The sequence below is a fragment of the Odocoileus virginianus genome, chromosome 10 (assembly GCF_023699985.2).
Source record: "Odocoileus virginianus isolate 20LAN1187 ecotype Illinois chromosome 10, Ovbor_1.2, whole genome shotgun sequence".
Lineage (NCBI taxonomy): Eukaryota > Metazoa > Chordata > Mammalia > Artiodactyla > Cervidae > Odocoileus > Odocoileus virginianus.
Window position 1 is genome coordinate 47874728 of NC_069683.1, and position 22933 is coordinate 47897660.

The 22933-nt window shown below is 48.5% G+C and overlaps 1 protein-coding gene across 2 annotated transcripts in view; it reads left to right on the forward strand.

The window, feature by feature from the left end:
- Positions 1–22933, forward strand: part of DSCAML1 (DS cell adhesion molecule like 1) — a 356923-nt gene that overhangs the window by 328287 nt on the left and 5703 nt on the right. For both annotated transcript variants that reach the window (XM_020886749.2, XM_070473524.1), the window contains exons 20-30: positions 5851–5990; positions 13132–13285; positions 15459–15576; positions 15955–16118; positions 16508–16606; positions 17306–17494; positions 17878–18165; positions 19812–19967; positions 21999–22029; positions 22178–22296; positions 22596–22748. In XM_020886749.2, the coding sequence (XP_020742408.2) occupies positions 5851–5990; positions 13132–13285; positions 15459–15576; positions 15955–16118; positions 16508–16606; positions 17306–17494; positions 17878–18165; positions 19812–19967; positions 21999–22029; positions 22178–22296; positions 22596–22748 (1611 nt within the window). The remainder of the gene's footprint in view (positions 1–5850; positions 5991–13131; positions 13286–15458; positions 15577–15954; positions 16119–16507; positions 16607–17305; positions 17495–17877; positions 18166–19811; positions 19968–21998; positions 22030–22177; positions 22297–22595; positions 22749–22933) is intronic.

The window sequence follows — 22933 nt, forward strand, 5'->3', positions numbered from 1 at the left end:
ATGGTTCATGGGGTCGCAGAAGAATTGAACATGACTTTGTGACTAAACAACCACAACAATTCCAAAGGCCTGAGTTATAAGCATCTCCACATGTTTGACTGACCAAGGTGAGACCCATGAGGGAACCCAAAGTCGAGAAGCACAACCCTCCCCCCAGGAAGCTGACCCCACCCTAGAGCTGCCCGTGGAGCCACAGAGGCACACACAGCAGGGGCCAGGGCCCTAAGGTGGCGGCTTCACGGGGTGGGAGGAGCAGATATGGATGCCCCAGCCCTGCCACTCACTCACCGCTCTGCCCCTCAGTTTCCTCATGATAAAACGGGGACAGCGCCTCATCTAGGTGTTGTAAGAAACAGCCTAACCATAGAATCTTTTCTAAAATGTCAAGTGCTGGCAAATGGTAGTTGGTTTACAGCTGCCCAGAGCTGGCAATGAAATGACTGCTTCTGGTGGACCCAGGTGCCCTTGGGGGAAGCCTAAGCCAAAAGGAACCCACTGTCAGATGAGATCTCATCCAGAACAATGGTCATAACTTGACAGGTGTGTGATGTGCCATCATAAGCGTGGTTTAACCTTCAGTACCTGGCTTCCCAGGTGGTAAAGAATGGTAATAGTAAAGAATTTGCCTCCCAGTGCAAGAGTCGCAGGTTTGATTCCTGGATTGGGAAGATCCCCTGGAGGAGGAAATGGTATCCCACTCCAGTATTCTTGCCAGGAGAATCCCATGGACAGAGGAGCCTGGTGGGCTACAGTCATAGAGTCATGAAGAGTCAGACATGACTCGCATCTGAGCAGCAGCAGCAAGCTTCCAATAGCCCTTTGGCGAGGGTATTATTTCCATTTTAGAGATGAGAAAACGGAGGCCTCAAGAGCTAAAACAACTTGCTGCAGGTCACAAAACTGATGGGTGGCAAATGAGAGATTTCCTGCCTCCCCAACCTCTATACTTTTCATCACACCATTTGTGTCAGTTAGGAAGCTTTTGGTTGTGAGTAATGCAACTAAAAAAAGATTGAAGCAATAAGCACATTTATTATCACACGTAACAAGAAGTCTTGAGTAGGGCAGCTCCAGGGTTGGGTAACTCACTGGTTCCCATCTTTTCTGCTCTGCCATCCTCAGCCTGTCAGCTGTTCCTCCCATGATTTCAAGATGCCTGCAGCTCCAGGCATCACGCCAGACACGACAGAGTTCAGCGTGAGAGAAGCAGTCTCTTCCTATGGGCGTGAGTCTCTTGGGAGTAAAAGAAACCTTTCCCAGAAACCCCCTCAGCAGACTTATGTTCATTTCCCATCAACAACAGCAGGGCAATATGCCTCTCACGAAGCCAGTCACTGAGAGGAGAATGGAATTATCATGGCTGACTTACTCTAAGCTTGATAAATCCTCTGGTGTAGGTGATGGAGACAGCTTTCTCTGAAGGGTGGAGGAGCACGGGTCACCCAAGCAAGAGTGAGACTCTGTTTGCAAGGAACATGGAGGAATGATGGCAGAGGGGTAGGCAGACAAGCATGCCCACCCCACCCTTACTGCTCCGCCGCCACCAGGTTCTGCAATTTTTAGGTAGCAGTCATTACAGTTATCACTCAACTGACTTGGAAAGCTGACAGATCCACATTCTAGTTCCATCTCTGCCATGGCACCTTGGACAAATATCCTGATCGGAAGACACTGCCACTTCCTACACACCGCCCCCACCAGGCCCCCTCAGGATTTTGCCAAAGGAAAAAAAATTGACAGAGAATTTAGAGAAAAGCAAGATAAAATGCAAGCATATCAATTCAAGCTCACTTCTAAAGTCCAGATCTCTCGGTCTGAGCTTGGTTTCAGGCTGGCTTGGCTATACTCAGTTCATTAGCTCGAAACCTCTTGCCTGCTGCTCATCTGCTCTGTGACTACCAGACCTATCTATATGGCCTCAGAATGCAAAGTTGGGCTGGACTTTAGACCACTTTAAAGGTTTTTAACTGAGGAAGAGGCATGAACTAGATGATAACTCTTGTAGAAGCCTGGAGGATTGGTCATAGGAAGGGAATAGGGGATAAGGACTGGAGTGGGAAAGGCCTCTTAGAACCTGTGGGCCTCTAGGCAGAGAAAAGGAAGGTGTGTGGAAGGGCAGCAGCAATGAGGATGAAGGGAGGAGGAGGGACGGGTTTAGGGAAACATATCAAAGGGATTCCACTTCCAGGAATGGTAGCGAGTGTAATTCCAATCCACTCTCCTCCTTGCTGAGGACACTAGGAAATCAGAATAAAACATTTTTAAATACTTGCTTGAAGGTAATCAGAGGGTTGGCAGGAAAGTGAAGAGTTACTGGGCCAGGATCCAAGGGAGAATAGAGGCCCAGGAGGTGATCCTGTTATTTGGGGCAGCTCTTCCCCTGGGGGATGTTTGCTGAGTCTAGAGGCAGTGACTGAGAAACTGAGCAGGTCCAGAAAGACATGAATTGGGGGCTAGGGCCTGCTACGGTGTGTGGGTCTGTCTGGTGAACCCTCCTCTGCTCCCCACCTCAGCCTACTTTGAGTTGAGATTATGAAGGGCAGAACTCTAAGATTAAAAGTGGACCAAAAGTAAACAGCTCAGTCTCAGATCATCTCAGTCCTGGAAATTAAATTGAGGTGACCTCAGGTTGCTAGTGTCCCAGATTGCAGGTGCCTGTTGGAAGCAAACATGAATTCTCTCTTTAGGACAATTATATCATCTGAGACCTCAAATTATTTCCGCAAACAATTTTGCAAACAATGTGTCTGGCATACAATAAAAACAATGGGGACAATGTGAACAAAAGGCAGCAGAAAAAGACAAAAGAGGCAGCTCTGCAAGAGTTCCAAATGGGTTTCATCAAATATAGACTTTAAAATAACTATTCTTAACAATATAAATTTTAAGAGCATTGGAAGCTATGAAATAAAAAATCTAGAAACAAAAACTACTAATATCTGAACTTAAGAACTCACTAGATGGGCTTAATAACAAATTAGACACAGCTGAAGAGACAACTAGTGAACTAGAAGATAGGTCAGAAGATAATATCAAAGGAAGCACAAAAAGACGAATGAATGGAAAATAAAAAAGCAAATACGACATAGAGCAATGATTTTCAAACTTTACTGTGCATACAAATCACTTGGGGAATCATGTTAAAATTTAGATTCTGATTTAGTAGGTCTAGGTTGCAACCTGAGATTTTGCATTTCTAACATGCTCCCAGGTGACATTGCTGCTAATCCATGGACCACATTCTGAATATCAAGGACATGAAAGATGTGAGAAGATATCCCAAAGAACAGGATAAAGAGAATGGAGCAGAAGATAAAACATCTGAAAACTTTTCAAAGCTGTGAAAGATATCAAGCCCAAATGCAAGACGCTCTACAGCCTTCACGAGGAATAACTTAAAGTCCACACCTAGGCTTATCATAATAAAGCTACTGAAAAATAAACAGATAGAGAAAAGTCTTAAAAGCAACCAGAGGATGAAAAAACTAGTTACCTTCAAAGGAGCAGAAATAAGACTGTCAGCTAACTTATCAGAAACAGTGGAAGCCAGAAAACAATACAATGGTATATTTAAAGTATGTATGAAAAAAAAAAGTTATCAACCTGTAACTTTATACCTTTCAAAAATATTTTTCAAGATTAAGATGAAATAAAGACATTTTCAGACAAACAAAAACTGAGAAAACTTATCACCAATATAGCTGCCCTGAAAGAAATACTAAAGGGTATTCTTTAACTGGAAGGAAAAGGATCCCAGATAGAAGCCCAATGATGTGGGAAGAAATGAAAGAAGAGCAATTAATGGTGAATATATGGGTAAATTGAAATCAATATTGATTGCATAAAATGATGATGATGTAATCACCTTGAAAGGGGTGTCTAAATATTTACAGAAATAAAATATATAACAATGGCATGTAAATTGAGAGATAGTAAATGGAAATTCTAAGTCCTTGCATTATCTGAGAAGAAAAGTGGCAGTTATTAGACCTTGGTAAGTCAAAGACTCACATTATAATCTAAAAGTTATGAAAGAGTGCATAATAACAAAACTAATAGAAGGGGGAAACAGAGTTTCTTTTAATACACAATCCAAAGGAGGGCACAAAGAAAAATAGAAAGTAAAACAATAGGTGGGACAAATAGAAAATATTCAGTAAGGTGGGATAGTTAAACACAAATGTATCAGTAGTGAGAAAAATTGGCTAAATTCTCCAGTTAAAAGATAAAGATTGCCAGACTGGCTAGCAGTGAAACAAAACTCAAATCTGTGCTGTTTATAGGAGACATCAAAAACATAAAGGTGTAGAAAAGTTAAGCATGGAAAAAGATAAAAGTTATACCATACAAAACTAAGAGAAAACTGGAATATTAATATCAGACATAGTATGCTTTAAGGCAAAAATCATTCCTAGAAGGACACTTTTGTTATGATAAAAGACTTAATTTACCAGGCAAATAAAACAGTTCTAAATTTTTATGAACCTAATAACATAACCTCAAAATACACAAAAACAAAAACCAACAGAACAACAAGGATAAATAGATAAATCTACAATCATGGTGGGAGATTTCAACATATTTCTCTTAATAACTGGTAAGAAAAAAGTGTTCAAGGACAGAGAAGACTTGAACACTGCAGTTGCCCCAGTGACACCCACCCCCTGCATCCCAGAACAGCAGAGACCTCTAGCAGAAGTAAATGGCAAGGCTGTAGTAATGAGGAAGGGCAGAGTCAGGGATGACTGCCAGCTTCTGGGCTCAGGCCCCTGGATGGGTGATGATACTGTTTCTAATTATTTTATTTAACCTAGCATTGTTGACCACTTATTAGATTTTTAAAAATTGAGGTAGGTGCTGAAAGCTGAGAGCCCAGGAAGGGAGTGCAAAAGTACTAATTGTTACAATTTATGGAGTGTCTTTTGTGTTAGGCACCATGTCAGGTGCTTTATCTTAATTAGCACTGATTCTCACTGCAAACCTTTAATGTGGTTGTTATGTCCATATAAATGGGGAAACTGAGGCTCAGAGAGATAAAATAAGTTGAATAAGACACCATCACCATTTTCAAAGACACATAAAAGCTCTCAGGAGAGAAGACAAGTCACAGCAATACAAGGAAAAAATGAAGAAAGGAGAATATGGGCTGGAAACAGGATGCTGCTAGCCTCCAGGCCCTGGGGTCCTAGCCAGGCCAGACAGGCCCAGACATGGGAGCAAGGGGAGGTCACAGTCCATATGGCTCAGATCCAATTGAGATGGGTTTCTCAGCCAATTCTAAAGTAGACTTTCCCTCCTGAAAAGAGAAAGAGCCTCGCCAGCACCCCAAGGGCAGTACCCTGAGTCCCTGGCAGGAAACACAGTCACCACTGGCTGACCCCTGACCTTTGACACTCAGGAGGAGGCCGGCTCTGTGAGTCTCTAGAGTCCCCAGCCTCAAGAAGTTCACAGGCCAAAAAGAGCAAAGTGACCAGTGTATTTGGCCTAAATACAAGCTTAGTAGAGCATTGGCTCGGGGATTAGGTTAGGATCACTGGGATTAAGATGAACTCCTTATGGGTTCTGTTTCTTTCCTGTGTATCTTAAGTTCTTGGTTCTGGCCAAAGAATTCTGTACCTGGCCACTCACAAGGCCTTCATTTCAGAGATTTTGTTCCAAGCCCCTAATGATCGCCCTTATCCTCTTACCTGTTTGCCAAGGCTAGAAGCTTCTTCTTTAAACCAGAGTTCAAAGATGCCTCCTTCAGGAAGCTCTCCCAGATTAATCTGCCTTAGTCTCTCCACCCTGTCATTGTTTCCTAAAGGCTTTGTTCCTCCATTCTCTAAATTGACCCCACCTTCCCCTGCTCAGTTCCAGGTCCCCCCGCTGGCATCAAAGCTGTTCCTTCATCCGCCAGCAGTGTGGTCGTGTCATGGCTCCCCCCAACCAAGCCCAACGGGGTGATCCGCAAGTACACCATCTTCTGCTCCAGCCCCGGGTCTGGCCAGCCGGTAAGTGGGCCCAGGGCTGAATGTTGAGCAGGACAGGAGGAAAGGAAAGTACCCCATAGATCAGCTGCTTCTGGGCCAAATCCTGGGGCTGCTTATATCTGTGTTTCTACTTGATTCATGGACAAGTATGGGTACCAGTCACCCAAAAGTGGTTGAAGCCTTACCCAAGTCCATCTTGCGTCAGTCCTCCGTTCCAGGGCCTGCAAGATTATCACAAGCCCTGGAGGCTTATTTGAGTAGGGGTCTCCTTCAAGCAGGTGGGAGAGGGAGGACAGGGCCTCGGCTCTTCTGGTCTGGCTGACCAAGGAAGCTCCTAGCAGATCCCAGAGCTCTGGACTGAGCACTTGCTAGCCCATGGCTTTTGGAGTTGAATCAGCTTTTCAGCATGGTCAGTCTGGGCTTAGAGGGCTGCTGGAGCTCTGCCCCAAGAGGCCCTCTCGGCATGCATCCAGTTTAAGAGGGGAAAAGATGGCAGACAGTTGGGGGAAGGCCAGGGCATCTCTCTCTGGGCACTGCCTGTGCAAACCTGGGAGTATAAAGTAAGGAGCCCCCTGGCACTGGGGCACAGCTGGGGGGGGGGTGGGGGGCTGGCCCCTGCCCTCCACCATGGGCTGCTAAGAGGGAGGAAAGGATGAGGGCAGGTACTGGGGGCTATGCACCCACATCCATAACAGGCATCCTCCCCTCTGCCCCTTTGCTTACCTCCAGCCACTCGGTCACAGAGTTCTGCTGGGTGGCTGATCTGTAGTATACCTGTTCTAGTTGTGAGAGCAGGTGCAAAGAAACATGTGCCCTTGGGATGCTTCCAGGCTAATGAGGGGGGCAGAGGGGGTGCTTCCGGGGTGGGGGCGTGAGTACTGTTGAGAGATGCGCTCAGGATGGGGGAGATCAGGGAGCAGGAGAAGGCCGGCTTCTCCCTCCATCAGCAACTAGTGATGTGACAGCAGCCCCAGCATCTGCAGATGAGCTTCTGACAGCCTAGAAAGCTGCCCTGAAATTGCTCGGTAATTGTGTCATCATCTCATCCCCCGCTCTCCGCTTTCCTGTGGTCTTTCTGAATTACCCTCTGAGCCATAGGCAGCCCCGCTCCTCGCCAGTGAGGCCATAGTTTTATTCCCAGAGGAGAAGCCCAGTAATGTCTTTTTCAGTGACTCCGCCTCCTCCTCTCCATCCTCACCGTCACTGTCTCACACGCAGGAAAGTACACATATGATAACTATACAACTCCATGAATTTTCATAGCACTTCCAGGCACTGAGTGGGAGGATTCCCAGAGCAGGAAACAGGGCAACACGCCAGGTCACCACCCTCCCCCTACGGGTGTGACCATCATCCTGACTTCAGATTAATACTATATAAATTACAAATACACAACATATATGGGCTTCCCTGTTGGCTTAGTGGATAAAGAATCTGCCTGCAATGCAGGAGAGTCGGGTTCAATCCCTGGGTTGGGAAGATCCCCTGGAGCAGGGCATGGAAACCCACTCCAATATTCTTGCCTGGAGTATCCCATGGACAGAGGAGCCTGACAGGCTACAATCCATGGGGTCTCAAAATGTTGGACATGACTGAAGTGACTGACCACACATGCGTGCATGCATTTTATATCTCTGTATGTATATATATATATATATATGTATGTATGTATGTATGCATTTTATGTATGTATACATGCATGCATTTTATATATATATATATAATTTGCCTGGCTTCTTTGACCCAACATTAGTTTGAGTTTGTGAATTTCATCCATATTGTTGTGTGTGGTTAGAGATTATTCACTCTCACTTCTGTATAGTTTTCAATTACGTGTATATATCACAATTTATTTATAATTATCCATTGACAGGCATTTGAATAGTTTTCCGTTTGGGGCTATTGCAGTTGGTGCTATTGTGAACTCCATGTCTCTTGGTGCTCTTGTGTATATATTCCCGTTGGGCCTGTGAAAGGAACTGCTGGGTCATGGGGTCTGCAGATGTTAGGTTGAGAACTCTGTCATTGTTGGGGGGGTGTGGGCCAATTTTCCAATTAAGGTGTTCAGCTGTGTCTTCTGCCCCTCTTCCCCGCCCCCTCCTGCCCCTCCCCACACACACCTTTCGGGCTCTTTTTACATTCGGCTGGTCACCATTCTGGACACCTGCTCTGCCTTTCACACCCTTGCACCTCTGCCCTACTGATCCTACCACCCACGGCATGTTCTTCATCCTCTAGCACACGCTGAATGCATTAAACGGCAGTTACCTGCTCACTCACCTGTCTCCCACACTGGTCTGTGGGGCCCTGTGAGGACAAGGGCGGCATCTTTTCATCTTCAGGTCCCCAGCTGTAGAACACTGTACCTGGAACATCCTTGTCCCAGGACATACATTTGATGAATGAATTGCTAGCAGCCTGGCAATTGTGAAATCTTAGACATTGGGCAAGTTTCCCTTCATAAACTGATGAGAGGGTGGAAACTCCTTCTCCAGCTTGGGTCTGTACGCTCATTACCTCCTCTGATAATGAAGTCTTTCAAAGAGATTGGTGTCTGGGAGCTGAGTATCCTCATTAACTCAGTCTGCAAGAGCCCCAACCCAAGGGTAGTGGACACCTCTCCCAGGCTCCAGAGCAGAGCTCCTGGTCCCCATGCCCTCCTCCTGCTACTGCAGACCCGGGGACCCTCCCTCCTTCCTCTTCACGTCCTGAGCATGGAGGAACCACCTCTCTCCTGGGGGTTGGGGGAGCAGATGTGCTGGTGTGATGAAAACTCACTTCAGCCATGTTGCAAAGCAGGGACTGAGCTGAACAAGGGGCCGGGGGACCTAACCACCACTTGCAGTTATGGGATGCGATAGTTTTGCAGAAATATACTCCAGGTCCCATGCAACTGCATCACAAATCCATTTATGAAAGAGCTCCAGGATTGACGGCACACTTGTGTACATGAGATGAGGCAAAACCGTGGGAATGAGTGTGGGCTGAGGCCGATGCACATGTGTCTGAGTCTGAGTGTGTGCATACATACTGGAGTGCATGACCTTGTGTGTGCAGAATTCTCAGAATAGATGTGCGAAACTGCATTAGGTGCAGGATACCAGGAATGGAATTACACCCTGGGGCTGGCCAGGGCTGGCCAGAGCTGCATTGAGTCCTGTTAGATGTGTTTCCAATTTAATACATTTGCTGATTTTCTCTGATTATCAAAATAATACAACTTTATTGTAGAAAATTCTCTAAATATACAAAAGAATAGAGAAGAAAGTAAAAATTACTTGCATTCTCACTCTCTAAAGATAACCACTGGTAATGTGTTGATGTATAATCTTCCAGTCTTTGACCTGCACATACACTATGGTTTTGGTTTGGTTTTTTACAAAATTAAAATAAAAATTTACAAAGTATTATATAATCTGCATTTTTAAAATTTTATTTTTTAATTTAAATTATTTATTTATTTTACTTTACAACATTGTATTGGTTTTGCCATACATTGACTTGAATCTGCCATGGGTGTACATGTGTTCCCCATCCTGAACCCCCCTCTCACCTCCCTCCCCATCCCATCCTTCTGGGTCATCCCAGTGCACCAGCCCCGAGCATCCTGTATCATGCATCGAACCTGGACCGGCAATTCATTTCACATATGATAATTTACATGTTTCAATGCCATTCTCCCATATCATCCCGCCTCGCCCTCTCCCACAGAGTCCAAAAGACTGTTCAATACATCTGTGTCTCTCTTGCTGTCTCACATACAGGGTTATCATTACCATCTTTCTAAATTCCGTATATGTGCTTTAGTATACTGTATTGGTGTTTTTCTTTCTGGCTTACTTCACTCTGTATCTGAAACTTCACTCCAGTTTCATCCACCTCATTAGTACTGATTCAAATGTATTCTCTTTAATGGCTGAGTAATATTCCATGGTGTATATGTACCACAGCTTTCTTATCCATTCATCTGCTGATGGGCATCTAGGTTGCTCCATGTCTTAGCTATTATAAACAGTGTTGTGATGAACATTGGGGTACACATGTCTCTTTCAATTCTGGTTGCCTCAGTGTGTATGCCCAGCAGTGGGATTGCTAGGTCATATGGCATTTCTATTTCCAGTTTTTTAAAGAATCTCCACACTGTTCTCCATAGTGGCTGTACTGGTTTGCATTCCCACCAACAGTGTAAGATGGTTCCCTTTTCTCCACACCCTCTCCAGCATTTATTGCTTGTAGACTTTTAGATATCAGCCATTCTGACTGGCATGTAATGGTACCTCATTGTGGTTTTGATTTTCATTTTTCTGATAATGAGTGATGTTGAGCATCTTTTCATATGTTTGTTAGCCATCTGTATGTCTTCTTTGGAGAAATGTCTGTTTAGTTCTTTGGCCCACATAATCTGCATTTTTTATGTAGTATTTGTAGGCACTTTTCTACACCATCAAATATTCTTTTTATTGAAATAGATTGACATCAAATACTCTTTTAAAATATTATCTTGAGTGCCTGTATATACATAATCTATTTAACCAGTCCCTGAATTGTTCTATATTTAATCTATTTTCCATTTTTTACCATTATAAATAATGTTCTTGGAGAATTCTTCATAAAAGTCTTTATGCACATTGTTTTATTATTTTCTTAGGATAAATTTTTATAGGAATCCATGGATCGCAAAAAGTATAAATATTTTTGAGGTTTGCATGCACATTTGCAAACTACTCTTCAGAAAGTTTGTACCAACTTACTCTTCCACCAGCATTATGAGTAACATATACTTTTTCCTTGTGCACATGCTAATCTAAGATATTATATATTTTTCATTTTTTGTCAGTTGGATTCTAAACTAGTTAGGCTGATTATTGTTTTGTGTTATGTGATTTTTGGCTTTTTTCATCTTTGGATCATTGTCAATTCATGTCCTTTCTACATTTTTTATTTGGGTAGATCATGGTTTTCTTCTTATTGATTTGTAAGTGCTCTTTACATATTAAAGATAACCATTTTTGCTCTTATAGGTTGCAGATGTTTGCCAGTTCATTACTTCCCTTTTTATTCTAGTTTTTATTATACCATAGGTTTTCTTTTCATATAATTCAAATTTATAAATCAATTCTAGTTATGACTTTTCTTTTTGTGATTTTCTATTTTTTTATTTTTTGATTAGAAACATAGAAAAAAAATAGGTAAATAAATAACCTGTAGTTTCTCCTTTCATAGTTTTACCTTTTTTTAACCTTTGATTACTGTGATTTTATTTTGGAGTGTAGTTGTATGTTTTTGAAAGTGATTTCAGGAGATGGGGGGAGTCCAGGTTAAAAGGAAGGCACCCAGGACCTGGGTAAGATGCTAATACCTTCAAGGGGAAGCCAAAGCTTTTCTGCCCTGTGTAGACATAAATGTACAGTCAGGTACATGCTGACAGACACAAGAAAATATACTTAACTTTTCTCTACACATGCACACACACACTTCCACCTTCACAGAACACATACCCCCATTTACAAAGGAGAAGAATACGTCCCCGTTTACAAAGGACTTGCACACCCCTTGCCTCTTGTGTCCTCGCTGTAACCAGTCAGGGCAGGCAGATCTGGATTGCTTTCTTAGTTTGCAAGAGAGAAAACGGAGGCCCCAGGCACCATGAGGGACACTGTGGTCCATACAGTAAGAAAGGCAGGCGTAGGCAGGTGTCAAAGCCACTTTATTGCCCTGCTTCGTGCTCAGATATGACCTGCAGATACCCACACGATCCCCGAGCACAGCACCCTGAAAGGACTTCCCAGCTACCAGGGCTCAAGGTGGCTTTCAGGGAGCTCCTGGGCCCAAGGCCAACTCCCCACAAGGGAGGCAGCAGGAGGGGGTTGCCAGGGAGCTGTGTGTGTGTGGTGGGGACACCTGTACCTTCTCCTGAGCATCTTCCTACAGATGGTCTGGGACCAGAAAGGATGTTTTCTCCTGTTACAAGTCACTGGGCCCCTCCGCCCTCCCATGGGTGGCAGAGAATGTCCCTCTGTGACCCCATGTTTGTCCAGAGATCTGTCCCTCAGAATGTGCATGAATGTGTCTCCACGTCCGTGTGCATGAGAGCGTGTGCATAGGGACATGTGTGTGCAACATCCCCTGACTGCAACGATAACTAATTATTAGCTCCCTCTGGCCTCGGGGCCCCCCATCTGTTCCGGGGGCTGCTCCCCCTCCCTAGACTTCCGCCCTGATTTCAAAGAGGCCCTGGTGCTGTCCTGCTTTCCCTTCCCCGCGGCTGACCAAAAAATAAAATGAAATGAAAGTCAGCCCCATCCCGCCTGCACCAGGGAAGGGGCTGACAGGAGGTCTGCAAACTAGCGCTTATCAAAAGCTCCTTCTCAAATTCATTTCAATATCTGAGCCTCTGGTTTCCAAGGCAACATAATCTTTTCATCAAAGCAACTGGTAAAACCACTGGGATCCGATATTGTTTTGTTGGCAACTTGTCAAAACTGTCATTTGGTTAAAAAAATTTTTATAGATTTATATAACCTACAAATATATACGGTGATCTATACCACTAATAATCATTAATAAAGTGCTGCCCTGTGAAGCTCTCGTAGTTCCCTCTCCCTCCCCTTCCTCCCCCAGAATGGGAGGGGTGGGCGGGAACAGGTGGTAGGAATGAAGGAGACTTTAGGCAGTAGGGCTGGGAGGTGACTCTGAGTGGGGACAGGCTGGGAGAGCCTGTCTACAACATTAATAAGGCAAATGCAGTCATTTGGCTTCTTCTCAGAGACTCCCTTTTCTCAGGGTTTTCCTGGGACACCCCCCCCCACCAACCCGCCACAACCTCCATTCTCCCTTCTCCTGTCTCCTGCCATCTCTCACCCACCTGAAACACTCACATTTGCTGGCCTGAAGCCACTGCAACCAGCGCCTGGATCAGTTCAAGAGGTAAACTGAGACTGACCCAGCAAACCGCCAGAGCCAGCCCATCAGTGCCCAGGGCCAAGTCCAAGGCAAGCTGTTCAGTGTTGCTCCAAAACCAGAAAGGGTCAACTAGGCAGGATCCTGTCTCCGCCGCCCCCCACCCTGGCCATCACCCCCACTGAGCCCAGAGCCCCAGGAAGGGTGGAGGTGGAGACCCAGGGGCCTTGGCTCTTAGTGCGCCTTCGTCTCCGCCCTGCAGGCGCCCAGCGAGTATGAGACGAGTCCGGAGCAGCTCTTCTACCGGATCGCCCACCTAAACCGCGGGCAGCAGTACCTGCTGTGGGTAGCCGCCGTCACCTCCGCCGGCCGGGGCAACAGCAGCGAGAAGGTGACCATTGAGCCTGCTGGCAAGGGTGAGCAGCCTGGGGTGGGGGCTGAGGGCAGAAACCGCCAGGAGGCCCCTTCCAGAACGGCGGTTCTCCCCAACACAAGCTGTCTCCCTCCACCCCGTCTGTGGCCTGGCTGTGAGGGGCCGGCTGGCCGCTCGCCTCCCTCCTGCACCCACCAAGACTGGGTCTCTGCTGCCCCCTGACTCCCAGAAAGGCTCATGACAGGCTCGAGGCCACGCCACTAGTCGGGGCGCCGGCAGAATGCACCCGGTCCCCCACTCCAGATGCTTCTCTGGGGCTGAAAGAAAGGGGTGTTAGCCCCACCCCCAGCCCAGCTCCTCCAGAGGGGATGGAGGTGGGGTACGCTGCTTCCATGGAGCAGAGGGCTGCAAAGACAGCCCCCTCGTTCCAAAACCTGGTCATGTCCGGCTGACATGATCCCACTGATCACAGACGTTACAGAGTGCACGCCTCAAAGGAGGCTGTGGGCTGAGTGGGGCACATGGGGTGAATAAGAACATGATTGCTTTCAAGGGTGCCCCTCTGAACCCCTGACCTGGGCATAAGTGTGGCGTGGGGGCATGTGTACCCCAACTTTATAGGCAGTGACAGTTCTGAGGCCTCAACCCAAGACCAAGACAGAGGCCACCTCACAGAGCTGCCAGGCTCCCCCATGCCAACCCCGGGGCCCGGGGTTTGCCCGCACAAGCCTGAGACTTCCGGCTTCTACCTTGGCTCTGGGCCTCCCTGGGCCCTCCCTCCTGGCCCTGCCTCCTCCCACAGCCACCTGTGTCTACAACCCTGAGGCCCCAGGCCCAGGACTCAGACGACTGGTGCCTGCCTCGGCCCAGCCCCACTCCTGGGGTAAACAGCTTCCTTTGGTTGAGATCCAAGAGGCGTCAGCCCTCCCCGCCTCAGGCTCGGAGTCAGTGGGCACTGAATGGAGGCCTGCAGCTGCCCTGCCGTGAGGGTTGTCATCCCACTTTCCAGGAGACACTGAGGTGGGGTGGCACGGCCCGCAAACACAGCTGAGTGGGCCAGCCCTTCTGGCTCCAATTCGGGGGCTCTTTCTACAAAGCCTCAAGTTTCCTCCCTCCCCTGACCCCGCCTCCCAGTGGTGCTGCCAACCCCTTCTCCTGAACTTATCTCCTTCCAGGAGGGAAAGGACCCGGGACCCCACACACACATAGAGACACACATAGACAGACAGATGGACACACACAGACACAGACACACACACCCCACTGAGAGGTCCCAGGAGCCAACCCCAGCCACAGGGCAGAACTGGCTCTAGAACAGTGTCTCTCGAGCTCCATCAAACATCCTTGGCAGGCAGCTGGGGGTTCCTCTAACACTCCACTTTGAGCATATCACTACTTCCTTGTGAGCTGCCTCATGACGTCAGGAGGAAGCCCAGCCTCCTCGAGGGGCCAGCAGCACCCTGGAAGCCTCTCCTCCCACTCACTGCTCCGATCCCTACGCTGCTGCCCTCTCTTGACTCACTCTGGGCTTGGGTCACCCCAGAGGCTGGAGCCCCTCCACTCACCACGGGTTTCAGGCCCCCATGCCTCTCTCAGTACTGTTGCCCCTTCTGACACACCTTCCTTCTCTGCTTACAGTCCATTAACAATGTTGTGATAGGTTCAGGTGGACAGTAAAGTGACCCAGCCAAATATATACACGTATCCGTTTCCCACCAAACCCCCCTACCATCCAGCCTGCCACATAACGTTGACCAGAGTTCCATACTATACAGTAGGTCCTTGTTGGTTATCCATTTTAAATATAGCAGTGTGTACATGTTGATCCCTAACTCCCTGACTATCCCTTCCCCCCATTCTTATCCCCTCGTAGTTTGTGAATTCCTTCTTTGCCTTCAGAATTCAAGTCAGAGCTTCCAATTGCAGAAGTCGCCCCCGGCCTTCACCTCCCCCATTCCTCCTTCCTGCTCCCAGGGCCATTGTACCTCCCCCCACCATAGTATTTTTCACTCTAGTGATCTGAAGTGTCTGTCTCCCTTTTGGATGGTGAGCAACTTGAAGACAGGGACTAGATTGTCCTCATTCTGTGGCTCCTCAGAGCCTCCTGTGTTACCTGGTCCAAACAGGTATCTGATAAATGTCTGTTGAATGAATGATTTCCCCTCTGAAACTGAAAATGAAAACATGGGGTCCTTCTCAACCTCTCTTCCCTCTAGCCCCAGCAAAGATCATTTCTTTCGGGGGCACCGTGACAACACCCTGGATGAGAGATGTGCGGCTGCCTTGCAATTCAGTAGGAGACCCAGCCCCTGCAGTGAAGTGGACCAAGGACAGGTATGTGCGGGACCCTTCAAGGATGGGTGACCCCCAGAGACAGGCATCGCAGAAGAGCTATAAAGAGAACTGTTGTCCCTCCCTTCCGGCTGACTTAGCCACCTCCAGCCCTGGGGAGGCCCTTGCTGGGTACACGGCTACCCCCTCACATGCTGGCCTGGCCTCCCTGGCTACCCCTGTCTGCTGCCACAGATCTCCCTTCCCTGCGTGGTTAAAGAGGCATGGTTACTAGATAACCCCAGGAAGCGCCAAGTGAAAACCCAAGAATCTAGGGTCCTGGAGCCAGCGCCTTACTGCTCCCAGCTCTAACTGCCTGCAGCACCTGGGGGAGGCTCTGGGAGGGGATGCCTGCCATAAGCCGTCCCTACCACCCCACAGTGAGGATTCAGCCATCCCCGTGTCCATGGACGGGCACCGGCTCATCCACACCAATGGCACGTTGCTGCTGCGCGCGGTAAAGGCTGAGGACTCAGGCTATTACACCTGCACGGCCACCAACACTGGCGGCTTCGACACCATCATTGTCAACCTTCTGGTGCAAGGTGAGACCCTGCGAGGTGGGCGGGACTTGAGAGGTGAGACCCTGCGAGGTGGGCGGGACTTGAGAGGTGAGACCCTGCGAGGTGGGTGGGACTTCAGAGGTGAGACCCTGCGAGGTGGGCGGGGCTCTGGTGGGAACAGGGAGGGCTAAGCGGGAGGAATTCCATCAAGAGACAGAAAGAAAAAGAAAGACAGAGGGGTTGTCAAATAAAAACGACCAGCCACCAGGGAGACAGACCCTCCGTGGATCAGAGGGGCCACGTGGGAGAGGAGGCAGGAGGGGTAGAGAGGAGAATGAGCAGGAGTGGGGGAGGCAGCAAGAGGGCACCCCTGTCCCCCATCATCAGAGGTTAACCCTTTGTGATGTGGGCTGCTGACTCTCCCCTCACAGTTCCCCCAGACCAGCCGCGTCTCACTGTCTCCAAAACCTCGGCTTCGTCCATCACTCTGACCTGGATTCCGGGTGACAATGGGGGCAGCTCCATCCGAGGTGAGGGGGCCTGGATGAGGAGTGGGGAGAATTCTGGGCCAGGGGCAGAGGAAGTGCTTCACTTACTCCCACCACTTGTCCTCATAATGCTTCTGAAGTGATGGGAGGAGGGGTGGTTTGGACCACAGGGGAGTTACCCAAGCGCCATAGAAAATATACCAGCTTAGACGTCTGGGCTTTAGCTCACCACATTGCCAGTGGTGAGCTGTGTGAACCTGAGGAAGTCTGTTTTCTTCTCTGGGTCTTAGTTTCCAAATCTATAAAATCAACAAATGTTCTAGATACTGCTTCTTGAACTTAAATATGCATATGAATCACCAGGGGATCTTGTAAGAACACAGATTCTGATTCAGGGGAGCTGAGAATCTGCATGTCTAACAAGCTCCCAAGTGATGCTTTGGGGCCAGGGGACTGTACATGGAGTAGCAGGGTCTCAATAGGACCCCTTTGAAGTCTCACAGCTCTGGTTTCTGCTCCCCTCCCCACCCTGGCTTCTAAACCCTAACACAGGAGCCAATGGGAGAGAGCCCCACAACTCACCTAAGATCCTTCCAGTTTTGCATCCAATTGGCACCCACCCTGTCCTAATGGCCAGAAGTTCCCCCTGCTGGCCCCCTGCAGAGCCCAGTCCCATTACAGCGGTGGGGGACCCCAGGCCCCACCCTGCCCCTCCTGAGCCAGGCTAAACCTCCCGGCCAGGCTTCGTGCTGCAGTACTCGGTGGACAACAGTGAGGAGTGGAAGGATGTGTTCGTCAGCTCGAGCGAGCGGTCCTTCAGGCTGGATAGCCTCAAGTGCGGCACGTGGTACAAGGTGAAGCTGGCGGCCAAGAACAGCGTGGGCTCTGGGCGCATCAGTGAGATCATCGAGGCCAAGACCCATGGGCGGGGTGAGGCCCGGGACAGGGTGGCAAGTTCTGGGATGGGGCAGAAGGGCACAGGGAAGCACGGAGACTCCAGGGAGACACCATCTAGTTCCATCGCTGCAGCATCTGGACAAATCGCAGTAGGAAAAACTGGCCCCACTTCCCTGCAGGGGGTGGCAGACAGATGGCTCACCTCTTCCTTTTTCCTGCCTCCATCTTCCTCCTGGACCAGGCCTTGCTCTCCTCGTCCCTCTCCCTCTCCTTTTCTTCCTCCCTCTCTGTCCCCTGGAGCATCCCTACTCCCATACACACCTCCCACCGATCCCCTGGAACCACTGCAACCCCAGCCACCCCAGGGAAATCCTTCCCAGTCTCTCTAACCTCTGTCTCTCCCTCTGGCCCCCCAGAGCCCTCCTTCAGCAAAGACCAGCATCTCTTCACCCACATCAACTCCACGCATGCTCGGCTTAACCTGCAGGGCTGGAACAACGGGGGCTGCCCCATCACCGCCATCATGCTGGAGTACCGGCCCAAGGGCACCTGGGCCTGGCAGGGCCTGCGCGCCAACAGCTCTGGGGAGGTGTTTCTGACTGAGCTGCGGGAGGCCACGTGGTACGAGCTGCGCATGAGGGCTTGCAACAGCGCTGGCTGCGGCAACGAGACCACTCAGTTCGCCACCCTGGACTACGATGGCAGTGAGTCAGCAAGGGCGGGTGGGGGTGCTGCCTGGGAAGCTGGCCGAGAGGCAGACACGTACAGCGCTAGATAAGCAAATAGAAAAGAGGCAGGACTCTAGTCAGGGACAAAGACTGATGGCTGAGTAAGCAAGCAAAGGACAGGCAAAAGGAGCAGCAGACAGGTAGACCGGTAAGTGGGTAGATGCACCTGTGACCACACAGATGGAGAGGCAGGCAAGCAGGTCAGTAACACTGAAGACAGAGGGTCTTTGGGACTTCCCTGGTGGTCCAGTGGCTAAGACTCCACGCTCCCAATGCAAGGGGACGGGGCCAGGTTCTATCCTGGTCAGAGAACTAGATCCCACATGCTGTAACTAAGAGTTACATGCCACAAATAAGACCCAGCACGCCAAATAAATTAAAAAATTGAAGAAAAAAAAAAAAGATAGAGGGTCTTTGAAGGTGCAACCCTTGCTCTCCATTGCTTTAAAGAGATGAGAGGAGGCAGAGATGTAGTTGATGTCCTGCTCTATAAGAACACTCTGCTAAAATGGTACATTAGCCAGGATGGGGTTGCCTATGCTACAGTAACAAACACTAAAAGCTTCATGGCTTGATCCAATAAAAATTTCTCACTCTCATACATCTTTTGAGGGTTGGCTAGCACCATCATTTAGCCCTGTTAGCTATACCATCTTGAACATGCAGCCTCCAAGGTAACCAGCAAAAGAGAGACAGAAAAGACACAGCAGTTCCTAACTGCCCTGGCCAGGGGTGATAGATACTCATCATTTCTATTCACATTCTGTTATCTGTAACTAGTAACATGGCTCTAACCTAACTGCCAGGAAGTCTGGGGAATGTAGCTGAGCACATGGATGTTTTGGTGAGCCCCAACTGGTGTCTGCCACATGTGGATACCTCACACTCATGCACACACATGTTTAAGGCACATAGAAGGCTGAATTCATAGGGACCAGCTGTCACAAGCTTAACTGCATCTACCTGTGTGTTAAGGAAACAATAAAAGTGGCATCTTCCGGGGATTTGCTCAAAGAAGGAAGACTTCATGAAGAAGATGATTCTTAGCTGAGGTTTTGAAACAAGTAAACATCAGGACTTGGCAGAAGGCTCTATCAGCGGGAGAACTCATCATATCTCCTAGCAGCTCCCAGGGTTAGATATCACCCATGGGGGAGAGGGGGCAGGGAGAGACTGCAGGGTGTTGAGTGGCTTTTGCCCCCATCTAGGGAAGAGAACACAGGATCCCACTGCCCTGACTTCTGTCTCCTGTGATCCTCATCATCACCACCCCCCAACCTTACCAGCTGGATGTAGGAATCTAAGCCCATCAGCTACCCTCTAGAAATGAACACTGAGCTCCAACAGGCAGGAGACCATCTCAGAAAGGATTCAGGATGATTCTAAAACAGGCCTAGGAGTCTTTAATATCATATGCAGTATAAAAACTACACAACCATTCATGGCTGTCCTGATAGGACCAGAACTTGGGGGGAGCAGAGGGGAGAGTTGGGGCTCTGAACTGGGAAGTAGAGATTGGAGTGAGAGGGAGCAAGAGAGGTCCAAGGGCTATGCTGCCCATGAGACTCTGCATAACGCTCAACTCCTAGGGACATCTGACTCCCTTCTTCACCCCCATTCAGGCACCATCCCGCCCATCAAGTCTGCACAAGGCGAGGGGGATGACGTGAAGAAGCTGTTCACCATCGGCTGCCCGGTCATCCTGGCCACACTGGGGGTGGCACTGCTCTTCATCGTTCGCAAGAAGAGGAAAGAAAAGCGGCTGAAGCGGCTCCGAGGTGGGCGAGTTTCTATGTGCTTCCTGAGAAGGAATGACCCTCAGCTGCGCTAGCCTCTTTCCATTGGCCTGGAGCTGTCTGGATGAGAGAGGGTTGTCCATGTCCACTTGAAGGGAGCACTGTCACTCCAGCCTTCTGAAACCTCCTTAGTTGTTCACTGCTTCTTCCTCTGTGTCCCCAAGACTTTGTGCCTGCCCTCACCAGGCTGACTTTTAGCGGTCCACCCTGGTAAAACCATGTTGCTGGTTAAGACGTTTGAACAATTCCATAGTTGGTAAATACGTGTTGTTCCCTTCTACCCTGGATGCTCCATTCTTTCATATAGGACCTCTGCAACTTTCCAAGGGCCCAGCCACTAAAGACATGCAAGTGGTCTCTAAGACCTTGCTCAGCTTTGACTGAGCTGTTCCCATGCCTTGTCCGGTATTAAATATTGTTAATATCTCCCCCTGTCCTAACACCTGATACCATAGTCTGGCATGAATGGACTTGATTTATCCACGACCAACTAGTTTCTAAATAAATGTCTGTTCACATATTTGGAAAACATTTATTGAGTATCTGCTGTATTGTAGATACTGCCAGACATTAGAGATATAAAAATGAATGAGAAGGAGCAGCCCATGCCCTCATAGAGGTCACAGCCAAGGCACAATAAGAGCACAAAAGAGGAATAACTAAGGCTGCCTAGGGTATTTAGGAGTCGGGTAGATAAACGGATGGTTCAGTGGGTGGTTGATAGTTGTCAAGTGGTTGGATGGACGAATGATTGGATGTCTGATGGATTGACAGTTGAATCACTAGATGGTTGGCTCGATGGATGGATAGATGGATATTTGAAGAACAGACGGATGATAAAATAGATAGATGATTTTATGGTTGTATGAATGGGATGATTGGATGAATGGTTGAATAGATGAATGGATAATTAGGTGAATGGTTGGATAGAGGCTTGGATGGGTTGAAGTTTGAATGGACGAATGGTTGGCATTCATTGGGAAGCCCATCAAATATCCAATCATCCATCCATCCAACCATTTAACAACCATCAACCACCCACTGAAACATCCGTTTTTCTACCCAACTCCTGGTGGGTGGATCACTGGATGAATGGATCAATAGTGGCTAGATCAATAATAAATGGATGGATGGGTGGGTGGATAGATGGTTGAATATATTCATGAAGCTAGATTCACTCTAACCAGTCATTCTCAGTTATCAGAGGTCTAGTGAATTACCCATGTCCTTTGCTTCTCCTCTCTTGTTAATTCCTGACCTGAGAGTCCTAAATTTACTCAGGGTCCCTATGAGATAAAACAGGCTCCCTGAGTGGCTCAGTGATAAAGAACCCACCTGCCAGTGTAGGAGACATAAGAGATACCAGTTCGATCCCTGGGTCAGGAAAATCCGCTGGATAAGGGCATGGCAACCCATTCCAATATTCTTGCCTGGAGAATCCCATGGACTGAGGAGCCTGCAGGCTGTGGTTCATAGGGTTGCAGAGAGTCCAACACAACTGAAGCAACTTAGCACATGCATGCATGAGATAAAATAGTGACCTTCAAATCCATCCATGGACTTTTGGAGACAGATGCCCCGAGAGAAGGAAGTAAAACTTCTTGGTTGAAGTCATCTGGAGGAGCCCACTGACCACTTGTACTTCATCCCTGACTCTCTCCTCTCTCCAACAGATAACTGAGGATAGATCTACCACGGATGCCTATTTCCAACCTGCTATGATGTCTTGTTTGATTAGAGTCAATTCAGGAAGCAGATAAAATACTTTATATACTGTCTCCCTGTTAGATAAAATTCTGAGGAAAGGAAAATAGACCTGAGTCAAATTCTGAATTGGGAGCAATGAGACCTTATCATGTTTGGGACTGTCTCCAGGGTCCTTACATTTCTTCCCAGGAGACCAGCCCTAGCCCCGCTTTAGGGAATTCTCTCACCTTGCTCCCCATGCCTCTTCCAATTCTGATCCTGCTGAGACCCATTCTCATTCAGTGCCCTCTCTCTACTGTTTTGCAGATGCAAAGAGTTTGGCAGAAATGTTGATAAGGTGGGTGTCACATCGCTGCTTCCTCTCTCCTCCCACTTCCCTCCCCTCACCCAGGGTACAGGCTTCTAAGACCCCACTATCCTGCAAAACCTCTCCCCCAACCCCTTGTGACTGCCTTGTCACCCACCTCCAGCCCTTCTCCCCACAGCAAGAACAACCGAAGCTTTGACACCCCCGTGAAGGGGCCACCCCAGGGCCCACGGCTACACATTGACATCCCCAGGGTCCAGCTGCTCATCGAGGACAAGGAGGGCATCAAGCAGCTGGGTGAGTGACAGGTGCCATGAGCTCTCTGTCCTGCTGAGGGGGCTTCCCCACGCCACATCCCATGAAGGGCAACCACCAGTCCTCAGACAGTGCCCGAGGTTCTAGAAGCAGCCCCATCAACAACTCCACAACCCCAGAACTCACTGCAGCCTCTCTCCAGGACTGGGTTTCCTCTGTTAATGGGGAGACCTGACCTGACCTTTCTTGGGTTCAATGTCAGAGAAAGACAAAGAGAAATCTGGGGAGCAAAGCTGGTCCCCTAAGGGAAGGACTCCTGCTGATTGTGCTGCTTCCTCCAGGAGATGACAAGGCCACCATCCCTGTGACCGATGCTGAATTCAGCCAGGCTGTCAATCCTCAGAGTTTCTGCACCGGTGTCTCCTTGCACCACCCAGCCCTCATCCAGAGCTCAGGACCCCTGATCGACATGTCTGACATCCGGCCTGGCACTAGTAAGCACCATCTGCTGGGAGACAGCCCTCCTCCCAGATGGGGTTTCTTGGGCACAATATAATGCAGAAGTGACTTTTTTTTTTTAAAGGAGGGAGGAGCAGCATGGAAGAATGGAAAGAGCACTGGAATTAGAGTCTAGAGGCCCTGATTACAGACCCACTAGCTGTGGCCTTATGCATACCAT